This window comes from Coregonus clupeaformis, unplaced genomic scaffold, assembly GCF_020615455.1.
Source record: "Coregonus clupeaformis isolate EN_2021a unplaced genomic scaffold, ASM2061545v1 scaf0076, whole genome shotgun sequence".
In the NCBI taxonomy this organism is placed as follows: domain Eukaryota; kingdom Metazoa; phylum Chordata; class Actinopteri; order Salmoniformes; family Salmonidae; genus Coregonus; species Coregonus clupeaformis.
The window spans coordinates 539,033-555,208 of NW_025533531.1; the positions used below are offsets into that span (position 1 = coordinate 539,033).

At 44.4% G+C, this 16,176-nt stretch overlaps 2 protein-coding genes across 2 annotated transcripts; one reads left to right on the plus strand and one right to left on the minus strand.

The window, feature by feature from the left end:
- The first annotated feature begins 21 nt into the window (after positions 1–21).
- LOC121555387 lies at positions 22–2,397 on the plus strand. Its single transcript, XM_041869214.2, has 2 exons — positions 22–341; positions 500–2,397. Exons 1-2 carry the CDS (start codon positions 246–248, stop codon positions 2,231–2,233), a joined length of 1,830 nt encoding a protein of 609 aa, XP_041725148.2. The 5' UTR covers positions 22–245; the 3' UTR covers positions 2,234–2,397.
- A 3,261-nt stretch (positions 2,398–5,658) lies between these two features.
- On the minus strand, positions 5,659–9,688 carry LOC121555391 (regulatory factor X-associated protein). Its single transcript, XM_041869218.2, has 3 exons — positions 8,872–9,688; positions 8,455–8,565; positions 5,659–7,959 (listed from the first exon to the last, which is right to left on the minus strand). The coding sequence occupies exons 1-3, from the start codon at positions 9,307–9,309 to the stop codon at positions 7,855–7,857; spliced, it is 654 nt and encodes a 217-aa protein (XP_041725152.1). The 5' UTR covers positions 9,310–9,688; the 3' UTR covers positions 5,659–7,854.
- Positions 9,689–16,176: the final 6,488 nt, after the last annotated feature.

A 16,176-nucleotide genomic window follows, 5' to 3' on the forward strand; every position in this document is an offset into this window, starting at 1 on the left:
TAACACACACACACACACACACACACACACACACACACACACACATGTCTCTCTGGATTATTTATTTTTTATCTCAACGAGACTAACCTGGATAATTAAAGGTGAAATAATAATATTGCCTGGCCTGAAACACACACTGCGTACACAGACACACACCTAACCCCATCACGTCCGTGTCTTAACACACACACGCATCTCCATGGGTCTGTGCTTATCATCTCCATGGGTCTGTGCTTATCATCTCCATGGGTCTGTGCTTATCATCTCCATGGGTCTGTGCTTATCATCTCCATGGGTCTGTGCTTATCATCTCCATGGGTCTGTGCTTATCATCTCCATGGGTCTGTGCTTATCATCTCCATGGGTCTGTGCTTATCTTCTCCATGGGTCTGTGCTTATCATCTCCATGGGTCTGTGCTTATCATCTCCATGGGTCTGTGCTTATCATCTCCATGGGTCTGTGCTTATCTCCATGGGTCTGTGCTTATCATCTCCACGGGTCTGTGCTTATCATCTCCATGGGTCTGTGCTTATCATCTCCATGGGTCTGTGCTTATCATCTCCATGGGTCTGTGCTTATCATCTCCATGGGTCTGTGCTTATCATCTCCATGGGTCTGTGCTTATCATCTCCATGGGTCTGTGCTTATCATCTCCATGGGTCTGTGCTTATCATCTCCACGGGTCTGTGCTTATCATCTCCACGGGTCTGTGCTTATCATCTCCATGGGTCTGTGCTTATCATCTCCATGGGTCTGTGCTTATCATCTCCATGGGTCTGTGCTTATCTCCATGGGTCTGTGCTTATCATCTCCATGGGTCTGTGCTTATCATCTCCATGGGTCTGTGCTTATCATCTCCATGGGTCTGTGCTTATCATCTCCATGGGTCTGTGCTTATCATCTCCATGGGTCTGTGCTTATCATCTCCACGGGTCTGTGCTTATCATCTCCATGGGTCTGTGCTTATCATCTCCATGGGTCTGTGCTTATCATCTCCATGGGTCTGTGCTTATCATCTCCACAGGTCTGTGCTTATCATCTCCACGGGTCTGTGCTTATCATCTCCATGGGTCTGTGCTTATCATCTCCATGGGTCTGTGCTTATCATCTCCACGGGTCTGTGCTTATCATCTCCATGGGTCTGTGCTTATCATCTCCATGGGTCTGTGCTTATCATCTCCATGGGTCTGTGCTTATCATCTCCATGGGTCTGTGCTTATCATCTCCATGGGTCTGTGCTTATCATCTCCATGGGTCTGTGCTTATCATCTCCATGGGTCTGTGCTTATCATCTCCATGGGTCTGTGCTTATCATCTCCATGGGTCTGTGCTTATCATCTCCATGGGTCTGTGCTTATCATCTCCATGGGTCTGTGCTTATCATCTCCATGGGTCTGTGCTTATCTCCATGGGTCTGTGCTTATCATCTCCATGGGTCTGTGCTTATCATCTCCATGGGTCTGTGCTTATCATCTCCATGGGTCTGTGCTTATCATCTCCATGGGTCTGTGCTTATCTCCATGGGTCTGTGCTTATCATCTCCATGGGTCTGTGCTTATCATCTCCGCGGGTCTGTGCTTATCATCTCCATGTGTCTGTGCTTATCATCTCCATTGGTCTGTGCTTATCATCTCCATGGGTCTGTGCTTATCATCTCCATGGGTCTGTGCTTATCATCTCCATGGGTCTGTGCTTATCTCCATGGGTCTGTGCTTATCATCTCCATGGGTCTGTGCTTATCATCTCCATGGGTCTGTGCTTATCATCTCCATGGGTCTGTGCTTATCATCTCCATGGGTCTGTGCTTATCATCTCCATGGGTCTGTGCTTATCATCTCCATGGGTCTGTGCTTATCATCTCCATGGGTCTGTGCTTATCATCTCCATGGGTCTGTGCTTATCATCTCCATGGGTCTGTGCTTATCATCTCCATGGGTCTGTGCTTATCATCTCCATGGGTCTGTGCTTATCATCTCCATGGGTCTGTGCTTATCATCTCCATGGGTCTGTGCTTATCATCTCCATGGGTCTGTGCTTATCATCTCCATGGGTCTGTGCTTATCATCTCCATGGGTCTGTGCTTATCATCTCCATGGGTCTGTGCTTATCATCTCCATGGGTCTGTGCTTATCATCTCCGCGGGTCTGTGCTTATCATCTCCATGGGTCTGTGCTTATCATCTCCATGGGTCTGTGCTTATCATCTCCATGGGTCTGTGCTTATCTCCATTGATGCTATTGAAAAACCTCCTTTCCTTCCTTACAGGAAGCAACCATAATTTCTTACGCTACATTATGTGTTTCAGTTCATGGCAGGTAATCATACATAGGTTACATTACATTTACATTTTAGTCATTTAGTAGACGCTCTTATCCAGAGCGACTTACAGTTAGTGAGTGCATACATTCTTTTATTTTTCATACTGCCCCCCCGTGGGAATCAAACCCACAACCCTGGCGTTGCAAAACGCCATGCTCTACCAACTGAGCTACATCCCTGCCGGGCATTCCCTCCCGTACCCTGGACGACGCTGGGCCAATTGTGCACCGCCCCATGGGTCTCCCGGCCCATTACTGTAGCTTTCTGTCAGTGCTTCAGACAGCCTAGTTACACTGACTAATGTCATTACCATGGTTTTAATGGTCCTCCAGACAGCCTAGTTACACTGACTAATGTCATTACCATGGTTTTAATGGTCCTCCAGACAGCCTAGTTACACTGACTAATGTCATTACCATGGTTTTAATGGTCCTTCAGACAGCCTAGTTACACTGACTAATGTCATTACCATGGTTTTAATGGTCCTTCAGACAGCCTTTCTTTTGCTGTAAGCTACAATACTGCATTCGACCATACAGAGCTCTGTTTAAATAACCCTTTAACTGCACTCAAAGACAAGAAGTCCCAGAAGTAGTGCATTACATAGGAAATAGGGAGCCATTAAGTCTGGCTGCACAACCGATTGGCAAACGTACTGCAAATTGAGAAATCATGTGACTAAACTGAATACAACTAAGAAGAAACAACACTATGAAACAAAGATAAATGACATAAAGAATGATAGTAAAACGCTTTGGAGAACCTTAAATGAAATTTTGGGAAACAAGGCAAACTCAGCTCCATCATTCATTGAATCAGATGGCTCCTTCATCACAAACCAACTGATATTGCCAACTACTTTAATACTTTTTTTCATTGGCAAGATTAGTAAACTTAGGCATGACATGCCAGAAACAATTGCTGACACTACACATCCAAGTATATCTGACCAAATTATGAAAGACAAACATTGTCATTTTGAATTCCGTAAAGTGAGTGTGGAAGAGGTGAACAAATTATTGTTGTCTATTAACAATGACAAGCCACCGGGGTCTGACAACTTGGATGGAAAATTACTGAGGATAATAGTGGATGATATTGCCACTCCTATTTGCCATATTTTAAATTTAAGCCTACTAGAAAGTGTGCCCCCTCAGGCCTGGAGGGAAGCAAAAGTCATTCCGCTACCTAAGAATAGTAAAGCCCCCTTTACTGGCTCAAATAGCCGACCAATCAGCCTGTTACCAACCCTTAGTAAACTATTGGAAAAAATTGTGTTTGACCAGATACAATGCTATTTTACTGGAAACAAATTGACAACAAACTTTCAGCATGCTTATAGAGAAGGACATTCAACAAGCACAGCACTTACACAAATGACTGATGATTGGCTGAGAGAAATTGATGATAAAAATATTGTGGGGGCTGTTTTGTTAGACTTCAGTGCGGCTTTTGACATTATCGATCATAGTCTGCTGCTGGAAAAATGTATGTGTTATGGCTTTACACCCCCTGCTATAATGTGGATAAAGAGTTACTTGTCTAACAGAACACAGGGGGTGTTCTTTAATTGGAAGCCTCTCCAACATAATCCAGGTAGAATCAGGAATTCCCCAGGGCAGCTGTCTAGGCCCCTTGCTTTTTGCCATCTTTACTAACAACATGCCACTGGCTTTGAGTAAAGCCAAGTGTGTCTATGTGTGCGGATGACTCAACACTATACACGTCAGCTACTACAGCAACTGAAATAACTGCAACACTTAACAAAGAGTTGCAGTTAGTTTCGGAATGGGTGGCAAGGAATAAGTTAGTCCTGAATATTTCCAAAACTAAAAGTATTGTATTTGGGTCAAATCATTCACTTAACCCTAAACCTCAACTACATTGCGTAATGAATAATGTGGAAATTGAGCAAGTTGAGGTGACTAAACTGCTTGGAGTAACCCTGGATTGTAAACTGTCATGGTCAAAACATATTGAAACAACAGTAGCTAGGATGGGGAGAAGTCTGTCCATAATAAAGTGCTGCTCTGCCTTCTTAACAGCACTATCAACAAGGCAGGTCCTACAGGCTCTAGTTTTGTCGCACCTGGACTACTGTTCAGTAGTGTGGTCAGGTGCCACAAAGAGGAACTTGGGAAAATTGCAGTTGGCTCAGAACAGGGCAGCATGGCTGGCCCTTAAAAGTACACGGAGAGCTAACATTGATGACAAGCGTGTCAGTCTCTCCTGGCTCAGAGTGGAAGAGAGATTGACTTCATCACTGCTTGTTTTTGTAAGAGGTGTTGACATGTTGAATGTACCGAGCTGTCTGTTTGGAATACTGGCTCACAGCTCGGACACCCATGCATACCCCACAAGACATGCCACCAGAGGTCTCTTCACAGTCCCCAAGTCCAGAACAGACTATGGGAGGCACACAGTACTGCATAGAGCCATGACTACATGGAACTCTATTCCACATCAGGTAACTGACGCAAGCAGTAGAATCAGATTTAAAAAAACAGGTAAAAATACACCTTATGGAACAACGGGGACCGTGAAGAGACACACACAGGGGTATAGACAGATGCATACGCACACATTGTGATATTGTTGTATGGTGGTATTAAACATTTTGTATTGTAGATAGGTAGTGGTGTAATAATGTCATATGATGTACTGTTTTATATGTAATGTAAGTGCTTTGATATGTTTGGACCCCAGGAAGAGTAGCTGCTGCCTTGGCAGCAGCTAATGGGGATCCCTAATAAATACAAATACAAATTTGAGACGCATCAAGGAAACATGGGATATACATTTACAGTAAGTACTAATAGAGATTTATATGTCCATGTATACTGTGGTGTTTTATATGGAAACATGTTTACTATTGTGTAATGGTTTCTTTACTTCAAGTTTACTAATGTGTAATGGTTTCTTTACTTCAAGTTTACTAATGTGTAATGGTTTCTTTACTTCATGTTTACTAATGTGTAATGGTTTCTTTACTTTTACTAATGTGTAATGACATTCGTTTAGCTTATTTCATTAAAGCTTTTTTTCTTCCCATTTGAAGTACTATTAAGTATTTTTTAGTTTTATGTGTAATTTATTTATTATACACTGATGAACTATTCTCATTATACTACTGATCTCTGTGAATAAGGCCAGGAGTCAAGTCGATTGTTTATTTAAAGGTTATTTTATATGCAGTGTTTACCAAGAATGGGATCTCTGCGAATTACCTTTAAAAGGCACAATCGTAATGTGCAATTGGATTGAATCCTGGCCTAGATTCTAGTTGTTGTACTAGTGGTTCTTACAAGCATAGCGAACACTAGAAAACACTCTCGATACATGGTCAGACACCTTGTTTAATGGATTTCATTAGGCACAGCCTGAGGACCATCATGTTCATCGTTATTCTCATTCGATGTTCACAGGGGAAATAGAAGATATATCATGGTAACAAGGCAACCCTGGTCCTGGAGTACCACAGGCGCTTCATGTTTATGATTTACCGACCAGGAAGAACAGGTGTGTGTTGAATTTAGGCAATCACTGAACTGATCAATTATCTCAGTTGGTCAGGTGTGGTGCCTAGTTGGAACAAAATCCTGTGGTACCAGGAACGGGGTTTCCTATAGATGACTAGTAGGTCGAAGTTGCCCCAATACCCACTGATTCCAAGGTTAGATATCTTTCTATCTCCCTAAAGCCTAATTTATACCAAATAACGCTAAATTATATTTACTTGCGTAGCACAAATATGTGCAGCCCCGCAATTTGTCTCAAGGCAGGATGCCCATTTTGTGTAGCCAGTTGATAAGATGTATTCTTGCATAGGGTTTACATCAGGGTTGGGGTCAATTCCAGTCAATTCAGAAAGTAAACCTAATTTCAATTCCAATTCCAAACTCTCCTCATCGAAAAGCATTGAAGAGAATTGGAATTTCACCCCAACCCCTGATATAACATGGCTTAATGATAAATATGAGTATTATGGCACAGTAATCTGATCCTAGATCTGTGGTTTGGGGTACAACTTCTACCCCAAGATGCAGAATACACACATCACAACTGGTTATAGATTATTTATTTTTTAAACAGACAGTAGCATTAACGTCAGGTGGAGTCCTACGCGACGCTCGTCTCAGGCGGAATCGTCACGCTATCCGACGTAACGCAATGACACAGTAGCTCTTGAGCATTAGTAACCAGTTCAGAAACCACATGCTATGGCGTGCATGAACGCACACACACACACACACACACGTACGCCATAAAGCATGATTGTCACATGTAAAAACAGACAAACTGATAGCAAACTGATAGTGAATTCAGACTTGATAAATTAGCCATTTAACAACCACACTAGTATTAGCTGCCTAGTTATCAGCAGAAGTTTCTAAAATGATATCCTTCACTTTTAGTATCTGTTTGTTAAATAAGTCTGTTTTTAAAATAACATGAAATAAAATTGGGCAAGATGCCAAGACCGGTCCTCTTGTAATAACTTACTAAATAGCTAACAACATAAGTACATAGCTGACAATACAAAATAAAACAACATTGAAACAATGACTTCCCTTTTTAGCTGATAGAGTGAAACATGTTTATGTTGTTGGTACTAACAGCTTCAAGTGTGGTATAAATGATTCATTGATTGATTGATCATGGAAGCTCAGTTATTGATGATAAGAGTGCAGTTCCTGGGTGGTAAGGGCCGTAGAGATCCTATTAAATTACTAGAAGGGACTATGTCATAATCCCTCGAAGTTCTAGAATAGAACGACATGGCAGCCATTTTGGTCAGGGAGAAATACAACCCAGTCTAATTGGAATGCACGGCAGTAGAGGCACAGCTGATGCATTTCCTGATTTTACTTATGTAGGAAAATAAAAGTATGACGTGATATATCAGAAGTTGTGCAATTTAATTATTGTCAACGTAAACTATTTTCATTTCATTTGAAATACAGTTTATACTGATTTTATACACATTTTCTGTATAAATAACCTCTAAAATATATGTAAACAGATCTTAAATGTCACCAAAAAAAAATGCTATTATATGATACAATATCAGTACTTGTTGCATGTACAACTTCCTAAATCCTATCATCAACTGATTTTAGCCAGTGTATGGCTGTGGATTAACTGCATTGTTTGAATGGAATGTTGGCATTTTGGCAGTTAATTAAAAAACATTTATTGAACCATTCCTCTAAAACTGGCTGGCTAAAAAACATACAGTGCAGATAAATTCTTCAAAGTCATTGTTTTATACAATATCTTGTCACAGCACTGGCAAACCATGGTTGACCAACTCCCTGACCAAAACGGCCGACCTTTACCCCATCATAAGAAGGTTCATGTCGATTCTAGTATTCTAATTCCACGGTAACGACTCTGTCCTTCTCACAGAATTAGGAATTACACGCGATGTTAGTTAATAGGATCTCTATGGTCCTTCTCCTGTCAGAATCAGGGAATAGTTTCAGAATGAGTTGGCAGAACACCCAGAGGGGCTGGCCCCTCCCCTGTTGCCATTAGCAGCCCTGGAAGTGAGGCTGTGACTGGCTGAGGCTCTGGGTGGCCAGGAGACGCTGATGCTGCTGTAGAAACATGATCACCTCAGGACTCCTCAGCAGAGACTGAGGACAGAACACACACACACACACACACACCGCATGTACACACACACACACACACACACACCGCATGTACACACACACACACACACACACACACACACACACACACGGATGCATACAGCACGTAGACACACACACACACAGAACATAGCGAGACAGACAGAGAGAGAGAAAACAGACGTTAGTTTTATGTGTAATGCATTGTCTGAATTCATAATTGAGACACATTTTGCAACAGCTAGAGATGTGTGTGAACTAGTATAACTACAGCTGTATTAACTATCTGTCTGGCTGTATTAACTATCTGTCTGGCTGTATTAACTATCTGTATGACTGTATTAACTATCTGTGTCTGTCTGTCTGAACTGTCTGTCTGTCTGTCTGTCTGTCTGTCTGTATTATCTGTATGTCAGTCAGTCAGTCAGTCAGTCTTTATTAACTGTCTGTCTGTCTGTATGACTGTCAGTCTGTATTAACTGTGTGTGAATGACTCACCAGTCTCTTCTGGTTGAGCACCTGTTCGATGAGGGAAGGTCTGGCTGGCCGGTCCCCCATGGCGCCGAGATGCTGCTTGTTCACAGATACAGGCCTCTCCTCCAAGCTCTCCTGCAGTCACACACACACACACACACACACAGTTCAGTCCAATTTATAACCATCTCATTGTTTAGACTAAACCAAAACTTTCCAGTCCTAGTCCCGGGGATCCACATCAGGGTTTTGTTCCAGCCCTGTACTAATGTAACTGACAACTAAAACAAATATGTGATGATTAGCTGGATTATATGGATTAGTACTGGGCTGTAACAAAGCATGCACATATTGTGGGTTTCCTGCACCAGCTTAGAAGGCCATGTAAAAGAAAGCAACACGTGTGTGTGTGTTTTGTGTGTCAGCCAGGTACATTCTTACATCTTGTTTCCCACTGGACATAGCCTGGTCGCTCTTCTTCTTCTTATACTTGTCTTTGTACATCTTGTTGCGGTGCTTCTTACACATCCACGGCTTCCGCTGCTTGGCTACCTGGGTCGTAGTCTCCGTGCAGCCGTCGTATGTGCACGTCTTCGAAATGTTATCGTTGTCCCCGAACCCTTCTTCGTCGTCGTTGAGTTCTTCGGGGCTCGCAGCGCTATACCGCGGGTCCGAGGTGTCCAAAACATCGCTCTCCTCGTCGGCATCATCCATGTCGTACGAGAACACGTTACTGTCCGACTCTTGCGGCGTGACTACATTTCTGCTGTCGACAACACCGCTCTTGTCAACGTAGTACGTCTGTCCGTCCTTGGTGAGTAGAATGCTTGAGTCCGTATTGTTGTTACCCGCTGATGAGGATCTCTCCTCTTCACTCATGATTGGGATACGATATTTTCTTGCTAGCAAGTTGTAAGCTAACGTTAGCTGGCTGGCTGGCAGAGCATTGGAAGCTACTTGGCTGGCTAGCTTGACATTTCATTCACTTCCCCTCTCCCTAAGTACATCTGAGTGAGTCTGCAATAAGCGATGGACCACGCTAAGTTAACTGAAAAAAAACCAGAATGACTACCTGCTCTAAAAAAAGAAAATCACATAATATGTTTTATAAATAGCCGAAATGCTTGCAAACACACAAACATCCTCAAAACCAAAATAAAGGAGGACATTCTCCCTGCCACCGAGAGCACGTCATGAGGAGGAGTCTGATCTGCTTCTTGTTCTTCAGTGGGGTTGGCATCCAACCTTATTACATTTTTACATTTTAGTCATTTAGCAGACGCTCTTATCCAAAGCGACTTACAGTTAGTGAGTGCATACATTTATTTATTTATTTTTTCATACTGGCCCCCCGTGGGAATAGAACCCACAACCCTGGCGTTGCAAACGCCATGCTCTACCAACTGAGCTACAGGTTGCATTACCGCCACCTACTGTACTGGAGTGTGGGCCAGAGACAGGGAGAAACCAAATCCTACCTGCCAGCCCCGTTGCTCTTAAATAAAAATAACAAAATATTTGAGACTATATCTAATGACGTTCTACTCAATATACTATTAAACTAATTTCCTGTATCCCCTTCTCCCTCACACTGGATCTCAGCCTCTCTTTCCCTCTCATACTGCCCACACTGTAGCAATAAATGCTCCACTGTCTCTGTTTCCTGGCAATAATCACGCCTTCCTGTTGGATGCTTTCCTATCACATTTAATGTCTTATTCAACTGGCTGTGTCCCACCCTTAATTTTGTAAAAGTAGCCTCCTCTCTTCTGTCCCTTCCTGCCGTCCTCCCCTCCCCGACTTTCCTCTGTACTTGAAATAAATGCCTTCCCTTATTATCTCTATTCCACTGCTCCTACCATCTCTGCACCATCACTGTATATATCAGTCTTTTTGTCTCTGCCTTGCTCATTAAAACGTCAACATCCCCACTACTAAGTGCTTGTTTAGCCAGTACATCTACCGCCTCGTTCCCCTCCACCCCCACATGGGCTGGGACCCAAGTAAATCTTATCTGTATACCCATTCGTCTAACCCTGCCATGGGTTTGTAGTACATCATAAAGCAAGTCTTGTCTGCTAAAGGACTGGAGACTCATCAACACTGCACATGAATCAGAGCATATAACTACTCTGTCTGGTTTAGCTTCCTCCACCCACTGCAAGGCCAACAGTATGGCCATCAGCTCCACCGTATATACAGCCAGAAGATCTGTCATACGTTTCCTGACTTCCACCCCACATTCCTGCACTACAAATGCTGACCCGTTACGTCCTGTCCTTGGATCTTTTGAACCATCTGTGTAAATGGCTACAAAATCCTGATACACAGTATCCAGACGTCTCTTAAACAAATCAGCTGGATCAACACCTTCCCTATCTTTCTGTAGTCTCTCCAACACTTCTAGATCAACTACTGGAGGCGGGAGTAGCCATGATGGATTTACAGGAATAACTACAGTTGGACTAAACTCCCTTCCATACAGTCCCATCTCCTTCGCCTCGGTATAACCCACCCACCCCAAAGCTCATGTTCTGTCTTCGTTCAGGTACCCAGCATGCCTGTAAAATCCCTTTCGCAGGATGAGAGACCCCATGTCCCTGTAGGTTGACCCAATAATTCATTGCCAGCTGCTGTCTCCTAATCTGCAATGGCATATCCCCCATCTCCACCTGTAATGCTGGAGTAGTCTCATCCTATGGACTTCTTCTTTTATGGTATAATGGCATTTGCAACAATTTTATGTGGATTCCACCACCTACTGTGCAGGGGAATAATAAGGATCCTAAAAAATGAAATAATTTGGGTAAAAATAAATCTTATATCATACAAACTATCAAAAAATATATTAACCAAACAAAATCAACTTGCTCTTCTGAAAAAGAAAAACGATTTCTAATCATCTTTATTCCCAGTCATTTGAAATCCATATATTAGGGCCTAATTTATTTATTTCAATTGACTGATTTCCTGATATGAACTGAACTGTAACTGACTGATTTCCTTATATGAACTGTAACTCAGGAAAACCTTTGGAATTGTTCCATGTTGTGTTGATGCCTAAACTAAAGACTCAAAACCAACCAGCAGCCTCATGGTCACTAAACCAACCAGCAGCCTCATGGTTACTAAACCAACCAGCAGCCTAATGGTCACTAAACCAACCAGCAGCCTCATGGTTACTAAACCAACCAGCAGCCTCATGGTCACTAAACCAACCAGCAGCCTAATGGTCACTAAACCAACCAGCAGCCTCATGGTCACTAAACCAACCAGCAGCCTCATGGTCACTAAACCAACCAGCAGCGTCATGGTTACTAAACCAACCAGCAGCGTCATGGTTACTAAACCAACCAGCAGCCTCATGGTTACTAAACCAACCAGCAGCCTAATGGTCACTAAACCAACCAGCAGCCTCATGGTTACTAAACCAACCAGCAGCCTCATGGTTACTAAACCAACCAGCAGCGTCATGGTTACTAAACCAACCAGCAGCCTCATGGTTACTAAACCAACCAGCAGCCTCATGGTTACTAAACCAACCAGCAGCCTCATGGTTACTAAACCAACCAGCAGCCTCATGGTTACTAAACCAACCTGCAGCCTCATGGTCACTAAACCAACCAGCAGCCTCATGGTCACTAAACCAACCAGCAGCCTCATGGTCACTAAACCAACCAGCAGCCTCATGGTCACTAAACCAACCAGCAGCCTCATGGTCACTAAACCAACCAGCAGCCTCATGGTTACTAAACCAACCAGCAGCCTCATGGTCACTAAACCAACCAGCAGCGTCATGGTTACTAAACCAACCAGCAGCGTCATGGTTACTAAACCAACCAGCAGCCTCATGGTTACTAAACCAACCAGCAGCCTCATGGTTACTAAACCAACCAGCAACCTCATGGTTACTAAACCAACCAGCAGCCTCATGGTTACTAAACCAACCAGCAGTCTCATGGTTACTAAACCAACCAGCAGCCTCATGGTTACTAAACCAACCAGCAGCCTCATGGTTACTAAACCAACCAGCAGCCTCATGGTTACTAAACCAACCAGCAGCCTCATGGTTACTAAACCAACCAGCAGCCTCATGGTTACTAAACCAACCAGAAGCCTCATGGTTACTAAACCAACCAGCAGCCTCAAGGTTACTAAACCAACCAGCAGCCTCATGGTTACTAAACCAACCAGCAACCTCATGGTTACTAAACCAACCAGCAGCCTCATGGTCACTAAACCAACCAGCAGCGTCATGGTTACTAAACCAACCAGCAGCCTCATGGTTACTAAACCAACAAGCAGCCTCATGGTTACTAAACCAACCAGCAGCCTCATGGTTACTAAACCAACCAGCAGCCTCATGGTTACTAAACCAACCAGCAGCCTCATGGTCACTAAACCAACCAGCAGCCTCATGGTTACTAAACCAACCAGCAGCCTCATGGTTACTAAACCAACAAGCAGCCTCATGGTTACTAAACCAACCAGCAGCCTCATGGTTACTAAACCAACCAGCAGCCTCATGGTTACTAAACCAACCAGCAGCCTCATGGTTACTAAACCAACCAGCAGCCTCATGGTTACTAAACCAACCAGCAGCCTCATGGTTACTAAACCAACCAGCAGCCTCATGGTTACTAAACCAACCAGCAGCCTCATGGTTACTAAACCAACCAGCAGCCTCATGGTTACTAAACCAACCAGCAGCCTCATGGTTACTAAACCAACCAGCAGCCTCATGGTTACTAAACCAACCAGCAGCCTCATGGTTACTAAACCAACCAGCAGCCTCATGGTTACTAAACCAACCAGCAGCCTCATGGTTACTAAACCAACCAGCAGCGTCATGGTTACTAAACCAACCAGCAGCCTCATGGTCACTAAACCAACCAGCAGCCTCATGGTTACTAAACCAACCAGCAGCCTCATGGTTACTAAACCAACCAGCAGCCTCATGGTCAGTAAACCAACCAGCAGCCTCATGGTTACTAAACCAACCAGCAGCCTCATGGTTACTAAACCAACCAGCAGCCTCATGGTTACTAAACCAACCAGCAGCCTCATGGTTACTAAACCAACCAGCAGCCTCATGGTTACTAAACCAACCAGCAGCCTCATGGTTACTAAACCAACCAGCAGCCTCATGGTTACTAAACCAACCAGCAGCCTCATGGTTACTAAACCAACCAGCAGCCTCATGGTTACTAAACCAACCAGCAGCCTCATGGTTACTAAACCAACCAGCAGCCTCATGGTTACTAAACCAACCAGCAGCCTCATGGTTACTAAACCAACCAGCAGCCTCATGGTTACTAAACCAACCAGCAGCCTCATGGTTACTAAACCAACCAGCAGCCTCATGGTTACTAAACCAACCAGCAGCCTCATGGTTACTAAACCAACCAGCAGCGTCATGGTTACTAAACCAACCAGCAGCCTCATGGTCACTAAACCAACCAGCAGCCTCATGGTTACTAAACCAACCAGCAGCCTCATGGTTACTAAACCAACCAGCAGCCTCATGGTTACTAAACCAACCAGCAGCGTCATGGTTACTAAACCAACCAGCAGCCTCATGGTTACTAAACCAACCAGCAGCCTCATGGTCACTAAACCAACCAGCAGCCTCATGGTTACTAAACCAACCAGCAGCCTCATGGTTACTAAACCAACCAGCAGCCTCATGGTCACTAAACCAACCAGCAGCCTCATGGTTACTAAACCAACCAGCAGCCTCATGGTTACTAAACCAACCAGCAGCCTCATGGTTACTAAACCAACCAGCAGCCTCATGGTTACTAAACCAACCAGCAGCCTCATGGTTACTAAACCAACCAGCAGCCTCATGGTTACTAAACCAACCAGCAGCCTCATGGTTACTAAACCAACCAGCAGCCTCATGGTTACTAAACCAACCAGCAGCCTCATGGTTACTAAACCAACCAGCAGCCTCATGGTTACTAAACCAACCAGCAGCCTCATGGTTACTAAACCAACCAGCAGCCTCATGGTTACTAAACCAACCAGCAGCCTCATGGTTACTAAACCAACCAGCAGCCTCATGGTTACTAAACCAACCAGCAGCCTCATGGTTACTAAACCAACCAGCAGCCTCATGGTTACTAAACCAACCAGCAGCCTCATGGTTACTAAACCAACCAGCAGCCTCATGGTTACTAAACCAACCAGCAGCCTCATGGTTACTAAACCAACCAGCAGCCTCATGGTTACTAAACCAACCAGCAGCCTCATGGTTACTAAACCAACCAGCAGCCTCATGGTTACTAAACCAACCAGCAGCCTCATGGTCACTAAACCAACCAGCAGCCTCATGGTCACTAAACCAACCAGCAGCCTCATGGTTACTAAACCAACCAGCAGCCTCATGGTTACTAAACCAACCAGCAGCCTCATGGTTACTAAACCAACCAGCAGCCTCATGGTCACTAAACCAACCAGCAGCCTCATGGTTACTAAACCAACCAGCAGCCTCATGGTTACTAAACCAACCAGCAGCCTCATGGTCACTAAACCAACCAGCAGCCTCATGGTTACTAAACCAACCAGCAGCCTCATGGTTACTAAACCAACCAGCAGCCTCATGGTTACTAAACCAACCAGCAGCCTCATGGTTACTAAACCAACCAGCAGCCTCATGGTTACTAAACCAACCAGCAGCCTCATGGTTACTAAACCAACCAGCAGCCTCATGGTCACTAAACCAACCAGCAGCCTCATGGTTACTAAACCAACCAGCAGCCTCATGGTTACTAAACCAACCAGCAGCCTCATGGTTACTAAACCAACCAGCAGCCTCATGGTTACTAAACCAACCAGCAGCCTCATGGTCACTAAACCAACCAGCAGCCTCATGGTTACTAAACCAACCAGCAGCCTCATGGTTACTAAACCAACCAGCAGCCTCATGGTTACTAAACCAACCAGCAGCCTCATGGTTACTAAACCAACCAGCAGCCTCATGGTTACTAAACCAACCAGCAGCCTCATGGTTACTAAACCAACCAGCAGCCTCATGGTTACTAAACCAACCAGCAGCCTCATGGTCACTAAACCAACCAGCAGCCTCATGGTTACTAAACCAACCAGCAGCCTCATGGTTACTAAACCAACCAGCAGCCTCATGGTTACTAAACCAACCAGCAGCCTCATGGTCACTAAACCAACCAGCAGCCTCATGGTCACTAAACCAACCAGCAGCCTCATGGTTACTAAACCAACCAGCAGCCTCATGGTTACTAAACCAACCAGCAGCCTCATGGTTACTAAACCAACCAGCAGCCTCATGGTCACTAAACCAACCAGCAGCCTCATGGTTACTAAACCAACCAGCAGCCTCATGGTTACTAAACCAACCAGCAGCCTCATGGTCACTAAACCAACCAGCAGCCTCATGGTTACTAAACCAACCAGCAGCCTCATGGTTACTAAACCAACCAGCAGCCTCATGGTTACTAAACCAACCAGCAGCCTCATGGTTACTAAACCAACCAGCAGCCTCATGGTTACTAAACCAACCAGCAGCCTCATGGTCACTAAACCAACCAGCAGCCTCATGGTTACTAAACCAACCAGCAGCCTCATGGTTACTAAACCAACCAGCAGCCTCATGGTTACTAAACCAACCAGCAGCCTCATGGTTACTAAACCAACCAGCAGCCTCATGGTTACTAAACCAACCAGCAGCCTCATGGTTACTAAACCAACCAGCAGCCTCATGGTTAC

What these genes read in the sequence shown, in the direction of transcription:
- LOC121555391 (XM_041869218.2), bottom strand. Translation starts at nt 9,309, where the DNA reads ATGAGTGAAGAGGAGAGATCCTCATCAGCGGGTAACAACAATACGGAC. An exon ending in TGTCCAGTGGGAAACAAGAT is followed by an intron (nt 8,566 to 8,871) that starts GTAAGAATGTAC and finishes GTGTGACTGCAG; the next exon opens with GAGAGCTTGGAGGAGAGGCC. An exon ending in TGCTCAACCAGAAGAGACTG is followed by an intron (nt 7,960 to 8,454) that starts GTGAGTCATTCA and finishes TTCTGTCCTCAG; the next exon opens with TCTCTGCTGAGGAGTCCTGA.
- LOC121555387 (XM_041869214.2), top strand. Translation starts at nt 246, where the DNA reads ATGGGTCTGTGCTTATCATCTCCATGGGTCTGTGCTTATCATCTCCAT. An exon ending in TGTGCTTATCATCTCCATGG is followed by an intron (nt 342 to 499) that starts GTCTGTGCTTAT and finishes TCATCTCCACGG; the next exon opens with GTCTGTGCTTATCATCTCCA.